General features: G+C 44.0%; 1 protein-coding gene across 1 annotated transcript in view; it reads left to right on the forward strand.

Moving 5' to 3' along the window:
* The first annotated feature begins 7,008 nt into the window (after positions 1-7,008).
* The window catches only part of GAREM1 (GRB2 associated regulator of MAPK1 subtype 1), a 111,903-nt gene continuing 100,778 nt past the window's right edge, over positions 7,009-18,133 (forward strand). Inside the window, exon 1 of the mRNA XM_060243844.1 lies at positions 7,009-7,483. Within this exon, the coding sequence (XP_060099827.1) occupies positions 7,363-7,483 (121 nt within the window). The 5' untranslated portion in view covers positions 7,009-7,362. The remainder of the gene's footprint in view (positions 7,484-18,133) is intronic.

Below are 18,133 nucleotides of genomic sequence, written 5' to 3' on the forward strand. Positions count from 1 at the left end.
AAACTTTCACTTGAAGATGTGCATACAATAAGTTGTTACATAGAACAACAAAGGATTCCTGTCTACTGTAATATGGAAAGAAGGGCTATTCAGTGTACAATTTTGCCTGACACACAGCTCAGTTCTAAGTACTGTTCTACAAGCCATTTTGATTAACCTTAGATATTATTGCAGATGACAATTTGTAATTTTACTTTATTTTGATTTGATTTATATCCCGCCCTCCCCGCCAAGGCAGGCTCAGTGCGGCTCACAGTATAAAATCACAGTAACAAAACAATACATATAATAAAATCACAGATTCTACAATTTAAAACAATCAAAATTGGTATGGTGCTAGCCTCATTAGATGTTGTATATTTTCAGTGGCAACGGCATTTCTTCAGTTTCCTACGATGTAGGCTCCGCGTCAGTTAAAAGCCAACCAGAAGAGAGCGATCTTACAGGCCTTGTGGAACTGAGCAAGGTTCCACAAGGCCCTCACTTCCTCTGGCATTTGGTTCCACCAGTGGGGGGCTGCAATCAAGAAGGCCCTCTCTTTGGTGGTCTTTAATTTGGCCTCCTTCGGCCCGGGGATTACCAATAAATTTTGAGATCCAGATTGAAGTACCCTCTGGGGAATGTGTGGGGAGAGACGGTCCCTAAGGTAGGCAGGTCCTAGGCCATATAGGGCTTTAAAGATAATAACCAGCACCTTGTAACGAATCTGGTACACTATTGGCAGCCAGTGCAGTTCCCGCAGACCCGGCTGTATGTGCTCCCACCTGGGAAGCCCCAATAATAGTCCGGCTGCTGCGTTCTGCACTAGCTGTAGTTTCCGGGTTTGGCACAGGGCAGCCCCAAGTAGAGGGCATTATAGTAGTCCAACCTCAAGGTGACTGTAGCATGGATCACTGTTGCCGGGTTGTCGTGCTCTAGGAAGGGGACCAATTACCTTACCCACCTAAGATGGAAAAAAGCGGATTTGGCAGTGGCTGCTATCTGGGCCTCCATTGTCAGGGCAGGCTCTGTTTTTATTTGTATTTTTTAACTAGACAAAATAAGTTCATAAATTATAGTCAACTTTGGGGGGGGGAGGATTTCTGAGACATCTAAATCTGTATTGGGGTTATTCAGTTGTATAATTAACCATCAAAGTTTTTATGACTTTCTGGTAATGATCTACCTACCTCTGGTGTTAATATACTTTGTTTACACATCTAACAGTCAAATTCTAAATAAAATTACTCCAGTCTAAGCCCATTCACTTATTGGTTTAAACTGGAGTAACTCTCCTTAGGATTGCACTAAAGATTGTAGTTTCAGGTAGATAGTCTTGTTGGTCCTGTGGCAACTTTAAGACCAACAAAGTTTAATTCTTGGTGTAAGCTTTTGTGTGCATGTGCACTTGTTCAGATATACTGAAACAGACTTCCTCTAGCCTTACATATAGGTGGGGGTGGGGGTCAGTTGCCAGGAAGGCCTAGTGAGAGTCAAGATGTATAAGTAACTGAGCAATCAGTATATCTGATTGAATTGGTAAGACCTATGAATAGCAGCAATACAAGAATTAACAATCAGATGTGAGAATTAAGTTAGAGTCCCATGGAACCTTTAAGACCAACAAAGATTAATTCTGGGTATAAGAGAGAACTGAGTGTCTTAGCATGTGTAGACACACACTTCTTCAGATACATTAAAACAGACTTTCTCAAGCATTTCATATAGGTGGAGAGAGGTGGGGTGGGGTTAGTTGCCAGGAAGGGCTCATTAGATTAAAGTTTAGGGATGGACACGAACTTGGAAATTTCCCCTTTAAATGGCTTTTGGAAGCATCGTGAACACCTAGAAATGAACATGCATGGCCGATTGTATGTGTGTGTTGGGGGGCAGGAGTAACCAACCTATACCATTACCCCTACCCCAACACAGACATACAGTCATCCACATGCATTCATTTCCAGGTGTTTGTGCCGGTTCCAAAAGCTGTTTAAATGGAACACCATGGTTTGTGCCCATCCCTAGTCAAGATGCATAAGTAACTGAGCAATAAGTATAGCTAAGATTGGATTAATACCATTAATATTAATCCAATTTTAGCTATACTTAATCCAACCACTGGTACCTGTGGATAGCAGCAAATTAGTTTACAGATTATAAAATAGAATATAAGAACCAAGTTTGAGTCCAGTGGTACTTTTAAGACCAACCAAGTTTAATTCTTGGTAGAAGTAAGAACTGAGTGACTTAGCATCTCTTAGTGAGATAAGAACCCCAATATCTCTGTTTTCACATCTGTTGTTTTGTTTGATGAACACTGCCCTGGGCCCTCCGGGAGAGGGCGGGTTATAAATCAAATAAATTAATTAATTAATCTCCCCCCTCCATAGTCTCCATCTATATGTAAGGTTTAAGAAAGTCTGTTTCAATGTATCTGAAGAAGTGTGCATGCACATGAAAGCTTATACTCAGAATTAAACTTTGTTAGTCTTAAAGGTACCACTGTATTCAAGTATCATTCTACATCTAAATCATTCTACATCTACAACTAAGACTATGGCACATATAGCTGTGAACACACTTTACACTTTATAAAATGTATTAGGCAAATCCTATTGTTATTTTTTTTGTTAGTTATTTCACTAATAAAATAGATACTGTGATAATATTTCTATTTTAAAAAATTATTCCTGTAGGCATGGATCCTATGGTGCTGTTCTGTCCATGAAGCAACAACTCCTCTGACAGAATCATGCAGGAGGGGGACAGGACTTTTTTCTGATTTCTCACATACTGCTCCAGGCTCATATCCCCACTCTCAGACATTGTTCCTGGGGGTCCATGGGTGAGCGAACATAAATGGGTGAGGCACACAAAAAGCTGTAGTGAGAAAGGAGAAACAGCCTTCCTCTAATCTGACTCCGCTCACACTGCTTAAGATCCGAGCAATATAGTAAAATAATGAGCTGAGGTGGGAATGGGGAACGCTTGGGAAGACCTGCTAGTCTGGATAAGTGGGAGTTGTGGAAAGGGGAATCTAATTCTCATTTTGCTCTGAATGTCTCCAATTCTTGTAGATTCCATTTTACTTTACTAAAAATACAGGTTTTTTAAAAGTCCAATATTGTGTCTGCTTGCATTTGTAATAAGTAGCCCTGCCAGGTCTGTATTAGAAAATATCTGGAGACTTTGGGGGTGGATCCGGGAGATGCTGAGGTTTTGGTGAGGGAAGGGGCCTCAGCATGGTGCAATGCCATAGAGTCCACCCTTCAAAACAGCTGATCTCTGCTAGCTGGAGATCAGTTGTAAAAGCAGATCTCCAGGCCCCACCTGGAGGCTGGCAACTCTAGTAATGATATATAAACACACTTGGATAGGCCAGGCTAACTGTATGTCAGACCTCTGAAGCTAAGCGGGGTCAGCCCGGGCTAGTACTTGGATGAAAGAGCACCAAGAAAGTCCAGGGTAGCTACACAGAGGCAGGGAATGGCAAACCACTTCTGAACAACACTGTGGGGTTGCCAAAGTCTGCTGTCGCCTGATGACAAAAAAAGGTCAAAGCATCAATACTGCTAGTCATTAATGTTTTTCTTGATAGAGCAAGAACTTGAGGTACAAAAAGGTGTGTGTAAAATGTAAGGCAGTGATCACTTGCAAATACATAGCCTTTTAAAGAATTCCCAGGTATAGAATAAAAAAGGGAGCCAGCACTACACAGATATACTTTGAAGGTAAATTAAATTTCCATGCTAGCATTTTTCTAAAATTGCTGCCACAGTTGTGGATATTGTAGTAGTCCAATATCCTGTTCAAATGTTATTTGAACTGTTCTATCTAATCCTGTACCAGAACTGTTAGGCAGAATCTTGTGGAGGAAACAGTAGCTTGCTTAGATGTGTGAAGTGGCCCAAAGTCAACACTGTATTCATGTTTTAGCTTCAGCCATCCAAACAATCACTTTCATACCTTTGTGAACGGAAGCAGCACAGTCCTCTTGAGCATCTGAGGAGATGAATAGACTCAAGTGTGCTATTTGAAATACACTGTACTGGCTTTCAGTATGAGGAAATTCAGTTGTAGTCTTCAGATTACTCTGATCTTCTTGAAGGCTCTGAAGATTTTCCTCAATAAGATTTCCAGAACTGGCTGGAAAGCAGCATTTGCTTAAAAATGTACATTGGATAGATAATGGTACTGTCTTTTCAAATGAGGAATTCAATTTCAGCAGTGTATAAAGCTAGTTGTGAGTTCAGCTTACAGCCAGTGTAAGAGGTTAAGTATTTCATTAACACAGCATTGTATTAATGGAATTTTTCTAAATTAAGGCTAGTGTATAATAAAATGGAGTGCTCCAGTTGGGCTGTTCCTATTGCTTCAGTTAAAGGAAGACACCCTTCTAGCCCACACAAACTGGGACAAAATTAGTAGTCTACCGAATACTACCCACTATGTTAAAAAAAAGTCCTTTAAACCACAAATCCTGCAGTTCTTTAGCACAAGTCTTTATTGCCTCTGTTCACTTTTGGAATTATTTACAGAGATATCTTTGGAAGTCATACAATATTCATCTGCACATACTTTTTTTTGGGGGGGGGGGAGGAGCCCCTGTTGAGTCACAGTTGATTTAAGGGGTTTTCAAGGCAAGAGAGATTCAGAGATGGTTTGCCTCTACCTGCCTCTGCGTAACAACTCTAGTATTCCTTGGTGGTCTTCCATCCAAATTTTAACCAGGGCCAATTTTGCTTACCTTCTGAGATGAGATTGAGCTAGCCTGGATTATTCAGGTCAGGCAGGGCATTCAGACATTACAGGAGTATAATGGAATATTAAGTGTACCCCCCCTAATTCTTTTATTTAAAACAAAATAATTGTGTGCACATGCCTGGAAGTCATGGCTTACTTCTGGCAACCTCTAGTGGGGCTGGGAGGCAAGGACGTTAAGAGAAGTGGTCTGCTGCCTGCCTCTGCATCTCAGCCCTAATATTCCTTGGAGTTCTCCCATCCAAGTACTTGCCAGGGCCGGCCCTGCTCAGCTGCCGAGATCTGATGAGATCAGGCTCACCTGGGCTATCCAAGTCAGGGCTCATACCCCTCATATTCTTTATTAAGATAGCAAGAAGCCACAGGCTCCTGAACGAGTCATTGCTAAAGTCAGGTGATAGGAAACCTTTGTTGAAGACTGCCTACTGCTATCCTGCTTCAGGATAATCACACTACCAGCTTGTAAACTTATCACTGTCAAGCCAAAAATATCCTGTTTGAAATAAAAAAGATGCCTCTATTGGTATGTAAATAATAATGATTGAAAATAATTTATTCACACAAATTCAAGGTTACATTCTAACCTAACAGACCAGAATTCGGAAGTTCTAGTTGCCAGTCCTGTGCTAGCACTACCGAAGAACATACTGGATGTAATTTTAAGTTTAAAGTGGTTTAGAATGTAAAATGGTACAATGACAGAATAGTAAAATAGTAAAATTAACAAACTGATTAAAGAATTATCACTTTGAGACATTAATGTTGGAAACTACTCAGAGGATATCATAAAACCAGCATACATTTCTAAAAGTGTGGCCCTTGTTTTTAAGTGTCAATCTTTATGTCAGATATTAATCTTCCTATAGGGCAAAATGTAGTTCCCCCAAATAATCAGTGAGGTCAAAGCAAAGGGGCTGTAAGATGACCCAGAGGCCAGAACAGAAACACTCTCACTTCTGGGGGAAGGAATTCACCAGCATCCTTTGCTGCTCCCAATAGGGTAAGTGCAGGTGATGTAGCCAGGTCAAGATGGCCCAAGCTGAAGCACTGGGAAGGAGTTTCTTGACACCAAGCACCCTGCTGTTGGTAGGATCAATGGGTGCTTTCATACAGCAACTATAGAATTTTGCTATTCTTACACAACAAAAAATCCAGTTTCCAAGTGCGTTATTTAGTGTGTGCGATGGGCAGGCAGAACTGAGTAATGACTATGCATCCCCCTTCTCCTTTATTAAGCAGACACAATTATTAAGAAAAATACTGGCCAGTCCTGTGCATTGAAATCACTTGTGGGCTCCAGCAATGTTCCTACAGTTGGAATCAGAGTCCTGAGCCTAGCAAACCTGATATGAATGTAAACATAGGGTTGCCAATTGTATCGTGGGACGTTTCTGGAGATCTGGTCCTTGAGGGGTGAATTTTGGGAAAGAGGGAGCTCAGTGGAAATTATAGTATTACATTTCCCCCTCAGATTCCCCCTCGGAATCTGTCATTTCATTTGATCTGTGTAGCAGCAGTGTTAATTGATTGTAATTCTGAGAGCGCCTTGGACCCCACCATGAATTTGATAACCCAGATTTGCATCCACGCAAGCTAAATTCTTAAAACAAAACAAGCCGCGAGGAATCTCACCCTTGTGGAGGACAACCATTGAATTACTGCCTCCCCAGGTTTGCGCTGTATGATGGGGCCAAATGACAGCACGAAACGACACAGAAAGTGCCATCTTAAGCAGAGTTACAGGCACTGAAGTGACCAGGGACCATTTCAAGTTGTGCAGCCGGATTCTATGCCTATCTACTGGGGAGGAACAAGTTTTGGGAAGGCAGCCTATGAAATATCTATTTGGCAACTCCTAGTGAATAAGACTGGCTTGACCCTAGCCCTGGGAACTAAAATCCCACTGTGTAGAAAGGGATTTATTTCCAAGTAAACCTGTCCCTTATGCGTCACCTCCTTAGAAACAAAAACAAAACACATAGACAAAGTGAGCTCTAACTCACGAAAACTTTAAGCGGGAATAAATTGTGTTCCGTTTTCAAGCTGCCACTGGATTTTCGTGGAAACAAGTTCTACTAACTTTTCAAGTCAAGAACCGCTCACTCATACCATGCGGAGCCGCCGCCGCACCACCATGACGAAGCTGCAGGTCGCCTGATTGGTCGGAGGAGGGAGCGAGAGGGACAGAGTTTGCTGAAGACTCCTAATCATTTGCCAGAGATCTCCCATCCTCTCATTAAAGAAGGCGGGAGCGCCTGGCAGTGCTTTCTATGGGAGCGGAGAGGAGGAGGAGCAGCGCGAGCTGCGCAGGCGTCTCTCGCACCTTGTTGATTAGTCAGTGCTGGGATGGCGTTTCCTGGGCCAGCTGGAGCTACGAGCCCAGGAGCCAGGCGTGGCGGTAGCCCTTGCAGTCCGCGCCGACGCCGCTTTCAGGGGGTTGGCGGAGCAACTGTTGCCGTGGGCTGGGAATCACCTTGCCCTTAGGTCAAGGCCACCATGGCCGGTGGTAGAGGAGGAGGGGGCGGCAGCAGAGGCTGAAGGAGGCGCGCTCCGTTGAGTCGGCTGCAGCACTCCGCAGTGCACTGAGAGCGCCGCCTGACTCCCCCTCCCCAGACTGGGAAAATGGATGCGGGCCCCCCGCCGGGCGCCAGTCTCAAGGATGTGAAGTGGAGCTGCGTGTCTGTCCCTTTGGACCAGCTGGTTAGCAATTACCGCCTGCCCCAAGTCGTCAGGCTGGACGGTGGTAAGTAGGCGCCAGGAGAGATGAAAGGAGCAGCGCCCACCCATTTGCTAAGTTGCCTGGCCCGGGGAGGGGGGGGAGGCTGAGCTGCCAGAGTCACCTCTGCGTGTGGCTTTCTCTTAGCGCCGGGAATGGCTCTGCAGCCACTTAGTTAGGCAGCCGCTGTCTGCTTTCGACTTGGCCAAACTCCAGCCCCGCGCCGCTAGTCCTTCTGGGGAGAGGAGCCCATTGGGGAAAAGGGACACGTGACCAAAAATATGAATGGGCCATCGAGAAGGCGAGTGCCAGGCTTGGGTCCTGGTGGATAAATGCGTGGGGAGAAAAACAGACTGTATTAATTTGGAAACTTTTCATATGTTGTGGCTCACCGTCCCCTTTCGCCTTTATTAAGCAGATAGAAGTATTAAGAAATGTACTGGGCAGTCCTATGTATTGAAATGAGCAGGCTTAGGTTAGAGTAAGTTTGCATAGGATCGCTCTCTTGTAATTGCAGTGGCTGCCTAACACCTGATCCCCTCGTCTGATGAAGTGTGCTTAAGAGAGCACACGAAAGCTTACGTTCTAAATAAAACTTGGTTGGTCTTAAAGGTGCAACTTGTCTCCTGCTTTGTTCAACTAGCTCTGCTGTTATCTATACTTACTAAGCTAGCTAGTTCTTTTAAAGTGTAGTTTGATTGCTGTGTGAAAGAGTAGATAGTGATTTTAGGTTTTTTCTGCCAGAAGATAAGGCAGTTTTGTTTTGATAACACAATGCAGTGTGCCCATTTTCCTGTGCCAGGTGTAAATTGAATTTTTGACTGAATCCTTTGAAAATGACTGCATGTGTGTGAACCTGCAAAACTTTCAAGTTGCAAAAGCATTCTATAATGAAATAGGGGAAGGAGTTACAGAGAAGGAAAAAAATCTGGACTTCATCTGCCTTGCACAGACTAAATACAGGAGAATGACAGTTATGATGCAGTATTTATGCCTCTTGAAATATTAAATAGATAATGGTTCCTGCCCTGCTTCATTTGTTAGTATAGCTCTGCCAAGGTCTTCCCAATTTATTAAACTAGAAATTCATTAAGCCAGAGAGATTGTGTACTTCATCTGGGCATTCTGCCTTGATTTCTTCCATGGTAGTCCACTATAGTTGACTTTTCTGCACAAGTTATCACCAAGTGACCTGTGCAAAGCAAAACCAATAGCCATGTTATATAAAGGAGGCTAAAGGAGGGCACGAAAGAGCTGTTGATGGTTCCGTTTCTATTATTAGGGAGCTGCCATCTGTCAGGTCCTCATCTACTCTTCCTTTCCTCTTGCATGTGGGAGGCAAAAACAGTCATTTAGGTGCCTCTCCTTCCCCTGTTAAGGGGATAAAGTAGTGTGTGAGCAATGTGTGGAGGTGGTTGTGGTCTGAGTAATTGAGCTGAGGAGGTACCTCGCTGAGACTTGTTCCCCACCTGTGTTGGTTCGTTTCCCATAATTTTCTGCAGTGTCTTCTGTTGCACTCAGGGCTTTTTTTTGTAGCAGGAACTCCTTTGTATATTAGGCCACACACCCCTGATGTAACCAGTCCTCCAAGAGCTTAGAGTAGGTCCTGTAAGAAGAGCCCTGTAAGCTCTTGGAGGATTGGCTATCAGGGGTGTGTGGTCTAATATGCAAAGGAGTTCCTGCTACCAAAAAAAGCCCTGGGTTTGCACTCATTTTTGTGTGTGTGTGTGTGCAACCCTTAAGTACATCATTTCCTTTTGATAAAAAGCAACATATACAATATTTTCTTTCTAGCCTGTTTTGTCTCTTGGTATTCATGTCTCTCCATTTCTGTGACCGTTTGCTTTTAATAAAGAGGCTGATTATCTCCTGTAACATTCTGATAATATTTTCATCCCCCTCAGCAAACAAAGGGATATTTATTTATCATTTTTATCTTACTACATTGGCGTGTTAGACTTAGATGGGGAGGCTTGTGTTCAAAGCCTGCTTTTGACCTTAGGATAGTCTCTTAGCCTAACCTGCCTCACAGAGTTGTTGTAAAGATCATAGTGAAGGGTGGCTATGTGCACTTCTGTGAGCTGTTCATAAGAAGAGGCAGATTGAAAATCTAAAATGGTTCCTGTCCTGTGCCAGTGTCCTAGGTGTGGGCCTTCTGACCTCAAGTACTTTTACTTTAGTGATCCCCCCAAGCACCAAGAATCCAGAGCATCACTTTTCCTGGACAGAGATGCATGAGTGTATTTTAAAAACATGAGTCATTACTTGGTATTTATAGTGTTTGTTTCAAATTAAACTGATTCATTACATTGTCTTCTGTTTAATTTCCATGTAAAAACTTTGGTTTTAAGTTACGGAAAAGTTGATAACTAAAGGTTGCCTACCATTAGTTTTCATCTCTTTTAAAAACCAATTTCAATTTGCATGGAAAGTTATAGAATGCAAAAGTAAAGTCACATTTTATGTTCATGGGGCAGATTTCATCTTGTTTGTGCAGCAAAATTATTCCTATTACCGGTAATTTGCTTTTATCAAATAGTAGAATAATTCTTTGTGTGCTGATACTGCCACAAGGAGCTAACTGAATCTGTTCTATCTACCTTTGGACATTCAGCATGTACATTAGGAACATAAGAACATAAAAGAAGCCATGGTGGATCAGGCCAATGGCCATCCAGTCCAATATGCTGTCATACTGTGGCCAAAAAACCAAGTGCCATGAGGAGGTCCACCAGTGGGACCAGGACAGTAGAAGCCCTCCCCCAATCACCAAGAATACAGAGCATCACTTGCCCCGAACAGAGATGCATGAGTGTATTTAAAAAAAAAAACATGAGTCATTTCTGGGGGAGAATGTTGTAGAAACCATAACTAATATGTAAACAAGCAAATGGCAACTTGTTCATCTGAAAAAAAAAATCAAGCTTGCAAAGCAGAGGTTCAGAAAATTAAGGAGAATGCTTCCATGGCCCTTGTATTATAGTAGTTAAAGTGACAGACCAGGAGATCCAGATTCAGATCCCCACCCTATTATGGAAATTTGCTGCGATACTTTGAGCCAGTCTCTTGCACTCATCTGTTTTTCTGAATGCTTAGTATTTATCCCTAACAAGACATGGTCACATAATATTCTGCATACTGTTTGTATGTTTTTTTTTCATATACAGAAGTACTTTTCATTTAAGAATGATGTTGTATTTGGAGGATTCCTAAAGCTTTCAGCGGAAAGGAATTTTTAAAAGGTTCTAATGCTGCACCCTAAGGTTTTCAAGGCAAAGAAGCAGAGATGATTTGCCATTGCCTGCTTCAGTTTAGCAACCCTGGATTTCCTTGGTGGTCTCCCAGCCAAACACTACCAGGATCAACCCTGCTAAACTTCTGAGATCTGAGGAGATTGGGCTAGCCTGGGCCAGCCAGGTCAGTCCCTCTCATTAGATATGCTTTCATCAAAAGAAAAGGGTTAAGTTGACAGGCAGGATTATAAAGGATGCTGGGAAATACTTTAATAATTTATAAGCCCCTTTAAAAAGTATGGCTGATTTTGTACAGAAAAGTGGCAGTGCTTTTTAAGAACTGCATTTTTCTCCTGATAGAGATATTGCAGGATACATGTTTTAGCATAGGAATATTCTAATTTATACATAGGTTAGGTATAAAATAACCTTTGTTGGTTAGACATTTTTAAATATTGTTTGAGGGCCATGAGGATGTCCTTATCAAACGGTGTAATTCTTACAGTAATTAAAACTAAAAAGAAACATTCATTCTCCACACGAATATTTTTAATGTCTCATGAGCCAGCCTCTAAGTCAAATGACGTGGCAAAAACCACCCATGGGTTCTTTACAATATTTTGTACTGATACTCTCTTATTTCTAAAGACTGTGGCCTGTTGTACTTGAATGAGTTCTCTTTCTCTTCTTACCATATCAGGGTTAGAACTGGCTGACATACTACTTCCTCATGTCTCAATGCAAGCTTTTAGAAATATAATTATCGCTGCAAGTCTTTCTTGATTGCAGAGAAACCGTACAAGCTTTTTGCCTACTCATTTTAAGCTTTTTAAAATTTTAAAAAGCTAATCATCATCATCATTCTTTATTCTAATAGTTCAATGTGGACCAATCTGCAGATACCTAAATCCCTGCTTTGGGCTCACACTGACAGAAAACAGATAGGCAGGGAAACAGAAAGGGGGGGAGAAGATTGTCAAAAGAGGGGGAGATGGGATGCCTCCTCCCCACAGGTTTTTTTACTGTTCCTGTTGTTCATTTCTATTAGTTAATATAAAATAGTTTCTTGTAGCTCTAGCACAGCAGATTTTTACTTCATGACATCTTTGCTACTTGGAGCAGTTCTTGTGGTTTCTTAGTATCTTTGAACTATGAATTATGCTTTAAACTTTTAATTGGCACTAGATAGTCTTGTTCCGGTGCCATTACTAGTGCTTTGTTGTTGTTGCTGTTATTTATTCAGTTTACTGAATCACCCTATCCCAGTCTAAGCCAGGCTTTGAGTGATGTACATCAAGTAAAAGCAGCATATAGATTAAAACAATACAATAATACAAATTAAAATAATAGACTCCTCAAACCCTGATGGCATCCTGGCAATTTTGTTCTTTGTCTGGAATATTGGAGCATATGGGGAGGGGGGAGGAAGGAAAGATGCCAGCCATCGCTGTCCTCAGTCAAAAGCCTGGCTGAACACCTCTGCCTTTCCGGCCCTGCAGAATTGCATTAGATCCTGCAGGGCCTGGATGTCCCCTGGCAGAGAGTTCCACCAGGTTGGAGCCAGAGCTGAGAAAGCTCTGGTGCTTGTCGAGGACAAGTGGACCTCTTGGGGCCGGGGATCACCAGCAAATTGCTGCCAGTGGAGCATAACGCTCTACTAGGGACATAACGGAGGAGACAGTCCTGCAGATACGTTGGTTCCAGACCACTCCATAAGTTTCCCTGTCTTCAATGGCAGGTTAACAACCTCCTTCATAGGACCCCAAATCCTCTCATCACCAGCCTTAACCAGCCAAGAGGGACATGGGTCAAATAAGCATGTGGTTGGCCTAACAGCACTCGGGACCCTGTCGACATCAGAAGAGGAGAGCAGGTTGAAAGAATAACACACTGAACTCAAAGACAGCCAAGGGGTCTTCAGTTCACTTGCTGTATCAACATTGTCTTAGCAGTAGTATGTGCGAGAAGGATCTAGGGGTCTTAGTGGATCATACGCTGAACATGAGTCAACAGAGTGATGCGGTGGCTAGAAAGGCAAATGCAATTTTGGGCTGTATCAACAGAAGTATAGTGTCCAGATCACGTGATGTGATGGTATCGCTTTACTCTGCTCTGGTAGAACCTCACCTGGAGTATTGCGTTCAGTTCTGGGCACCACATTTTAAGAAGGATATAGACGAGCTGGAACGGGTCCAGAGGAGGGCAACGAAGATGGTGAGGGGTCTGGAGACCAAGTCCTATGAGGAAAGGTTGAAGGAGCTGGGGATGTTTAGCTTGGAGAGGAGGCGGCTGAGAGATGATATGATCACCATCTTCAAGTACTTGAAGGGCTGTCATATAGAGGATGGTGTGGAATTGTTTTCTGTGGCTCCAGAAGGTAGGACCAGAACCAATGGGTTGAAATTAAATCAAAAGAGTTTCCGGCTCAATATTAGTAAGAACTTCCTGACCGTTAGAGCAATTCCTCAGTGGAACAGGCTTCCTCGGGAGGTGGTGGGCTCTCCTTCCTTGTAAGTTTTTAAACAGAGGCTAGATGGCCATCTGACACCAATGAAGATCCTGTGAATTTAGGGGGAGGTGTTTGTGAGTTTCCTGCATTGTGCAGGGGTTGGACTAGATGACCCTAGAGGTCCCTTCCAACTCTATGATTCTATGATTGTCAGGCAATTCCTAGCAGAGCAACATGACTTTTTCTGCAAAACAGCTCATGAATGCCTCTGAACTAATATCCAAATTCTTATATCTGTTTGGGTCCCTCATAGATATGGATGTTAATGACCTAATTACCCTAAACAGTTGTGCTTGGTATGAGCTGGTAGACGTGATGGAGGCTGAATAGAACATCTTGTTTGCAGCCTTCACTGTCACCTTGTAGGTTTTCATAAATCCCCTGTGAAATGCTCTGGCCACTCCAGCCCGGATCCATTATTATTCTGCTGTGAGTGGTTGTGGGCTCCAGCTGCTATATTTTTCAATACACAGGTACTACTTAAGTCTACTAGCAGTGGTTATATTCAGAATCATGCATACACACATGCTGTTACAAAAGCTTGAGGGAGAGGGGTATTGGGTAGCCCAGAGGTGTGGAAGCAAGCATGAGAGGTGTGGAGGGGCCTTAACCCTTTCCCTTTATGCAGCAACTCTGATTCAAATTGAGGTCCTGTACAGAAGCTGCTAATTTTTAAAATACTGACATGATCTCTCAGCATGCTTGTTTTGACCCATAGTCCAGAGAAATGTATTATGGGTGTTGAAGCATTTCTTAGATCAGCAGTGAACTGGGTCCCTGCAGTTCACACCTAGCTTGCCAGCAATTGCTTGCAGGTTCATGAAAATAGCCATATGTGCACTTTAAGCGGTGTTTAAATGTTAATTGACTGTTACACAAATGTCAGTTAATAGCATAATTCCAGATTGACTTCCAGGGTAGAAGAAGAGGTTGGTTTTTATACCTCACTTTTCTCTACCCTAAGAAGTCTCAAAGCAGCTTACAATTGCCTTCCCTTTCTCCTCCCCTTCTCTTAGATCAGCAGTGAACTGGGTCCCTGCAGTTCACACCTGGGTGGAGCTGAGAGAGTTCTGAAAGCACTGACTGGCCCAAAGCCACCCAGCAGGCTTCAGGTGGAGGAGTGGGGAGTCAAATCCAGTTCTTGCTGTATGTCTTATGGAGTTTTTATTATTATGAATTTGGGAAAGGTCCATCTTTACTTGCTTCAGTGTTATCAAAGCATAGTAGTATTTCTGAAAGGTAATGAACAATTTCCTACCCTGGACAATTCATAGTTTTCATACATCAGGCCTGAGAAATTCAGAGTTATCTTTAGTTCCTTCCTCTCTAATGATTTCTATTAAAAAACCCCCACAAAAACAGGTAGATATCTTGAAATTCTGCCACTACCTACCACTTGATTCTAATAGCCAGATTTGTGCTTAGAAATAATTTCATGGAAAAGGCTTTTAATTCATTTTATGGTTCCTTCATTGTGTCTAAAAATCTCAATAACAGGATTAATATGTAGGAGGCAGAGAGAGAGATGCAGGAGGAACGTCAGTGTCTTCTTAGTGGCCTGTGCGTTGGCCCCATGCTACAGCACCTCATAAATAGACACCAACACCTCCTACCTTAGCCACAGTGACTTTGATCTTTGCTGCGGCAGTTCTCACACTAGATGTGGTCTGGCATGCTACAGCGGTTGTAAACTGTGCAGCAGCAAACTCCATTACTGTTCTATTGTTTTGGACCCTTGCCTCTAACCTTGCTGGAGCACCCTGACCGCTGCTAGTCAATTAACGCATAAGCAAACAACACAAGAAGGTGGGCCAGAATCTGTTATTGGGGGTACATCAGATGAGACAAGCAAAGTCTTCACCTACTGACAGAAGGCACACCTATAGAGGGAGATGGAGAAATCTTCCTGGGAAGAGATTTCCAGAGTGGGCACCAGCACCTCCTACCTCAGCCACAATGACTTTGATCTTTGCCACGGCAGTTCTCACAGTAGATGTGGTCTGGCAAGCTGCAGCGGTTGTAAACCGTGCAGTAGCACACTCCATCATGGTGCCATGATCACCAGCTGTCTAGGCTCAGATGGTGGGGCAACCGAAGCAGGGCCTCCGAGGATGACTGGAGTGAGTGGGTAGGTTCATATGAGAGAAAGTGGTCCTTAAGATATGTTGGTCTTAGGCCATACAGCACTTTAAAGGTCAGTACCAGTACTTTGAATTAAGCTGTTAAGAATTAGTATAAATGACCACATGTGATGGTATTATGTATTAAATTAATGCAGTGTTTTGCCTTCTCATCTTAATGCAGTGACAAGCCAGTGATTTTTGTCTCTCATAAGAAAATGGAAGTCTTTCTGTAATATGCCCAGACAACACATAAAGTTAATAGCATCCCTTAATGGAAATAATTATCAATAGTTTGTTCTAGACATTTCCCAGCATGTGTACTCTTGTTCAGGGAAAGCCTAAATAAATAAGGGGCAGAGCTGAACTTTTTTATCCCATTGGCGAACGTGACATTCTTATGTAAGCTGGCGATTTGAAGGGCTGTATTGAAATTTTCAGGGTAAATGGATAATGCTAGGTCTTGGTTCAAATTTTTCAGGTTACAAACCTAATTCAGCCTGGATCATGGGTCACACTATTCCTTGAGTAAGAGACAGATTTGAAATAACTGGGGGTTTTTTGTTGGGGGGTATTTTTCTCTCCTTATGCACATAAGGAAATATGAACAGTATAAGCCTCATCTTGACATAACACAGGAACATTTTCCTCTAAGTCCTATAACGCAGGGTAGCAGTGCCATTGTGCTTCTTTTGGCACATATGTGCTTTTGGTGACTTCTACAGACACTCCAAACCCACCTCTGAATTGGTATGCCAGAATCAGACCTACCCCAGTGTGTGGGTAGTCATGTCAGAGAGCCAGTACAGAGCCAAACTGCACATTACTTGTAACATACAGTTGCCATAGGGACTTGTAGCTGTACTAGAGCTGTGAGACCCCCATAGGAACTCAATTTAGAAATGCCACAGGATTTTGGTCAAGACTGCAATGTTAGGAGATGACCAGAACTGGGCTCCTGTGGCACTTCTGAATTGAGTTCCTATGGGGAGCTCACAGCTGTGGATGGCTGTAAGTCGCAGTAGCAATTGCATAGCAGCCATAATGTGTAGACCACAGAGAGGCTCTTTTCTAAGGTTAGCTTGCCTGGTCATGTATTTAGGCCCTGACATTAAGAAATAAGTAAAATAGCCCTGTCTGCTCACTTGTTTAGAAAAAGCTGAGGTTATGAATCTGCCCAGCATTCTTTATCAGTGTCACATATTGAAAATGGATTGGCTTCAGTTGTTGCAGAGAATCCTGAGACTCTGAAGTTTCCTGTCTTTCATTCTGAATAACCATCTGGTGGTATTAATGAGGGCAAGTGAAGTTGAAGTACCGTATTTTTTCGCACCATAAGACGAACCCCCCCCCCAAAATAAGTGGTGGAGAAGTGTGTGCATCTTATGGAGCGAAGGTACCATACGTACCTTCCGGGGGGGGGGGTGATCCGCTGCCTCCGTCCCAGCGCTTCCCGTGCCTGCCTGCTGGCTGCAGCTCTGACGCTGACAGCAAGCGCCAGGATCGCTCCCTCCGCCCTCCGATCCCAGCGCTTGCTTTAAGCAAAAGCGCTGAAGCCATGCAAACACGCAGGGAGAAAGCACGCCACCCCCTCCACAGCCGGCACTTGCGAAGCGCTGGGTTTGTGGAGGGGGCAGGTGCTTCATCTTTGCCTGTCTGCCTGGCTTCAGCTGCTGCTTATAGCAAGGGCTGGGATCGGAGGCAGCCAAGCCTCCGATCCCAGCCCTTGCTATAAGCAGCAGACGAAGCCAGGCACAGAGGAATCAACCCCGCCTCCGCAAACCCAGCGCTTCGCAAAACGCTGCGTTTGCGGGGGGGGGTTCCTCTGTTCCTGTCTGCCTGGCTTCAGCTGCTGCTTGTAGCAAGGGCTGGGATCCCAGCCCTTGCTATAAGCAGCAGCTGAAGCCAGGCACAGAGGAATCACCCCCCCTCCACAAACCCAGCGCTTCGCGAAGCGCTGCGTTTGCGGGGGGGGGTGCTTCCTCTGTTCCTGTCTGCCTGGCTTCAGCTGCTGCTTATATCAAGGGCTGGGATTGGAGGCAGCCAAGCCTCCGATCCCAGCCCTTGGTATAAGCAGCAGCTAAAGCCATTCACAGAGGAAGCACCCCCCCCTCCGCAAACCCAGCGCTTCGTGAAGCGCTGGGTTTGCGGAGGGGGCGGCATGCTTTTTCTGTGCCTGTGTGCCTGGCTGGGAGACAAGCGGCAAGATCACTCCCTCCGCCCCCACCGCAAAACAGCACTTCGCAGGGAGTGATCTCGCTGCTTGTCTCCCAGCCAGGCATGCAGGCGCGGGGGAAGCACGCCAGCACCTGCGTTCCTGGCTGGGAGACAAGCGGCGAGATCGCTCCCTGCGAAGTGCTGGGTTTGCGGTGGGGGCGGAGGGAGTGATCTCGCCCTTGTCTGCCAGCCAGGCACCTGCGTCTTATGGTCCGGAGCGTCCAATGGACCGAAAAATGCGGTGTATGATTGTTGTTATGGGAAGTGTAGTGTGCATTACAATAGTCTAATCTTGATGTTACTGTGGCATGGATCCAGGTGGCTTCACTGGCTGGGTCAAGTAAAGAGCAAACTTCTAGGATTGATGAAATTGGAAGAAAGTTTTTGTTTTTTTGCCACAGCAGCATTAACTTCCTTTTCTAGCTGGAGCCAATATAATTCCTAGGCTTTTAACGAAGTCAACAAGGGTCACCTGAACTCCATCAAAGGTAGGGAAGTTACAAGGTCCTTCAAGGCCGCAGCCTCTCCAGCTAGCATTACTTCCATCTTGTTAGGATTCAGTTTCAGCTGTTCTTAGCCATCTAACAACAGCAGTTCT

Source organism: Heteronotia binoei, chromosome 7 (assembly GCF_032191835.1).
Source record: "Heteronotia binoei isolate CCM8104 ecotype False Entrance Well chromosome 7, APGP_CSIRO_Hbin_v1, whole genome shotgun sequence".
Taxonomy (NCBI): Eukaryota; Metazoa; Chordata; class Lepidosauria; order Squamata; family Gekkonidae; genus Heteronotia; species Heteronotia binoei.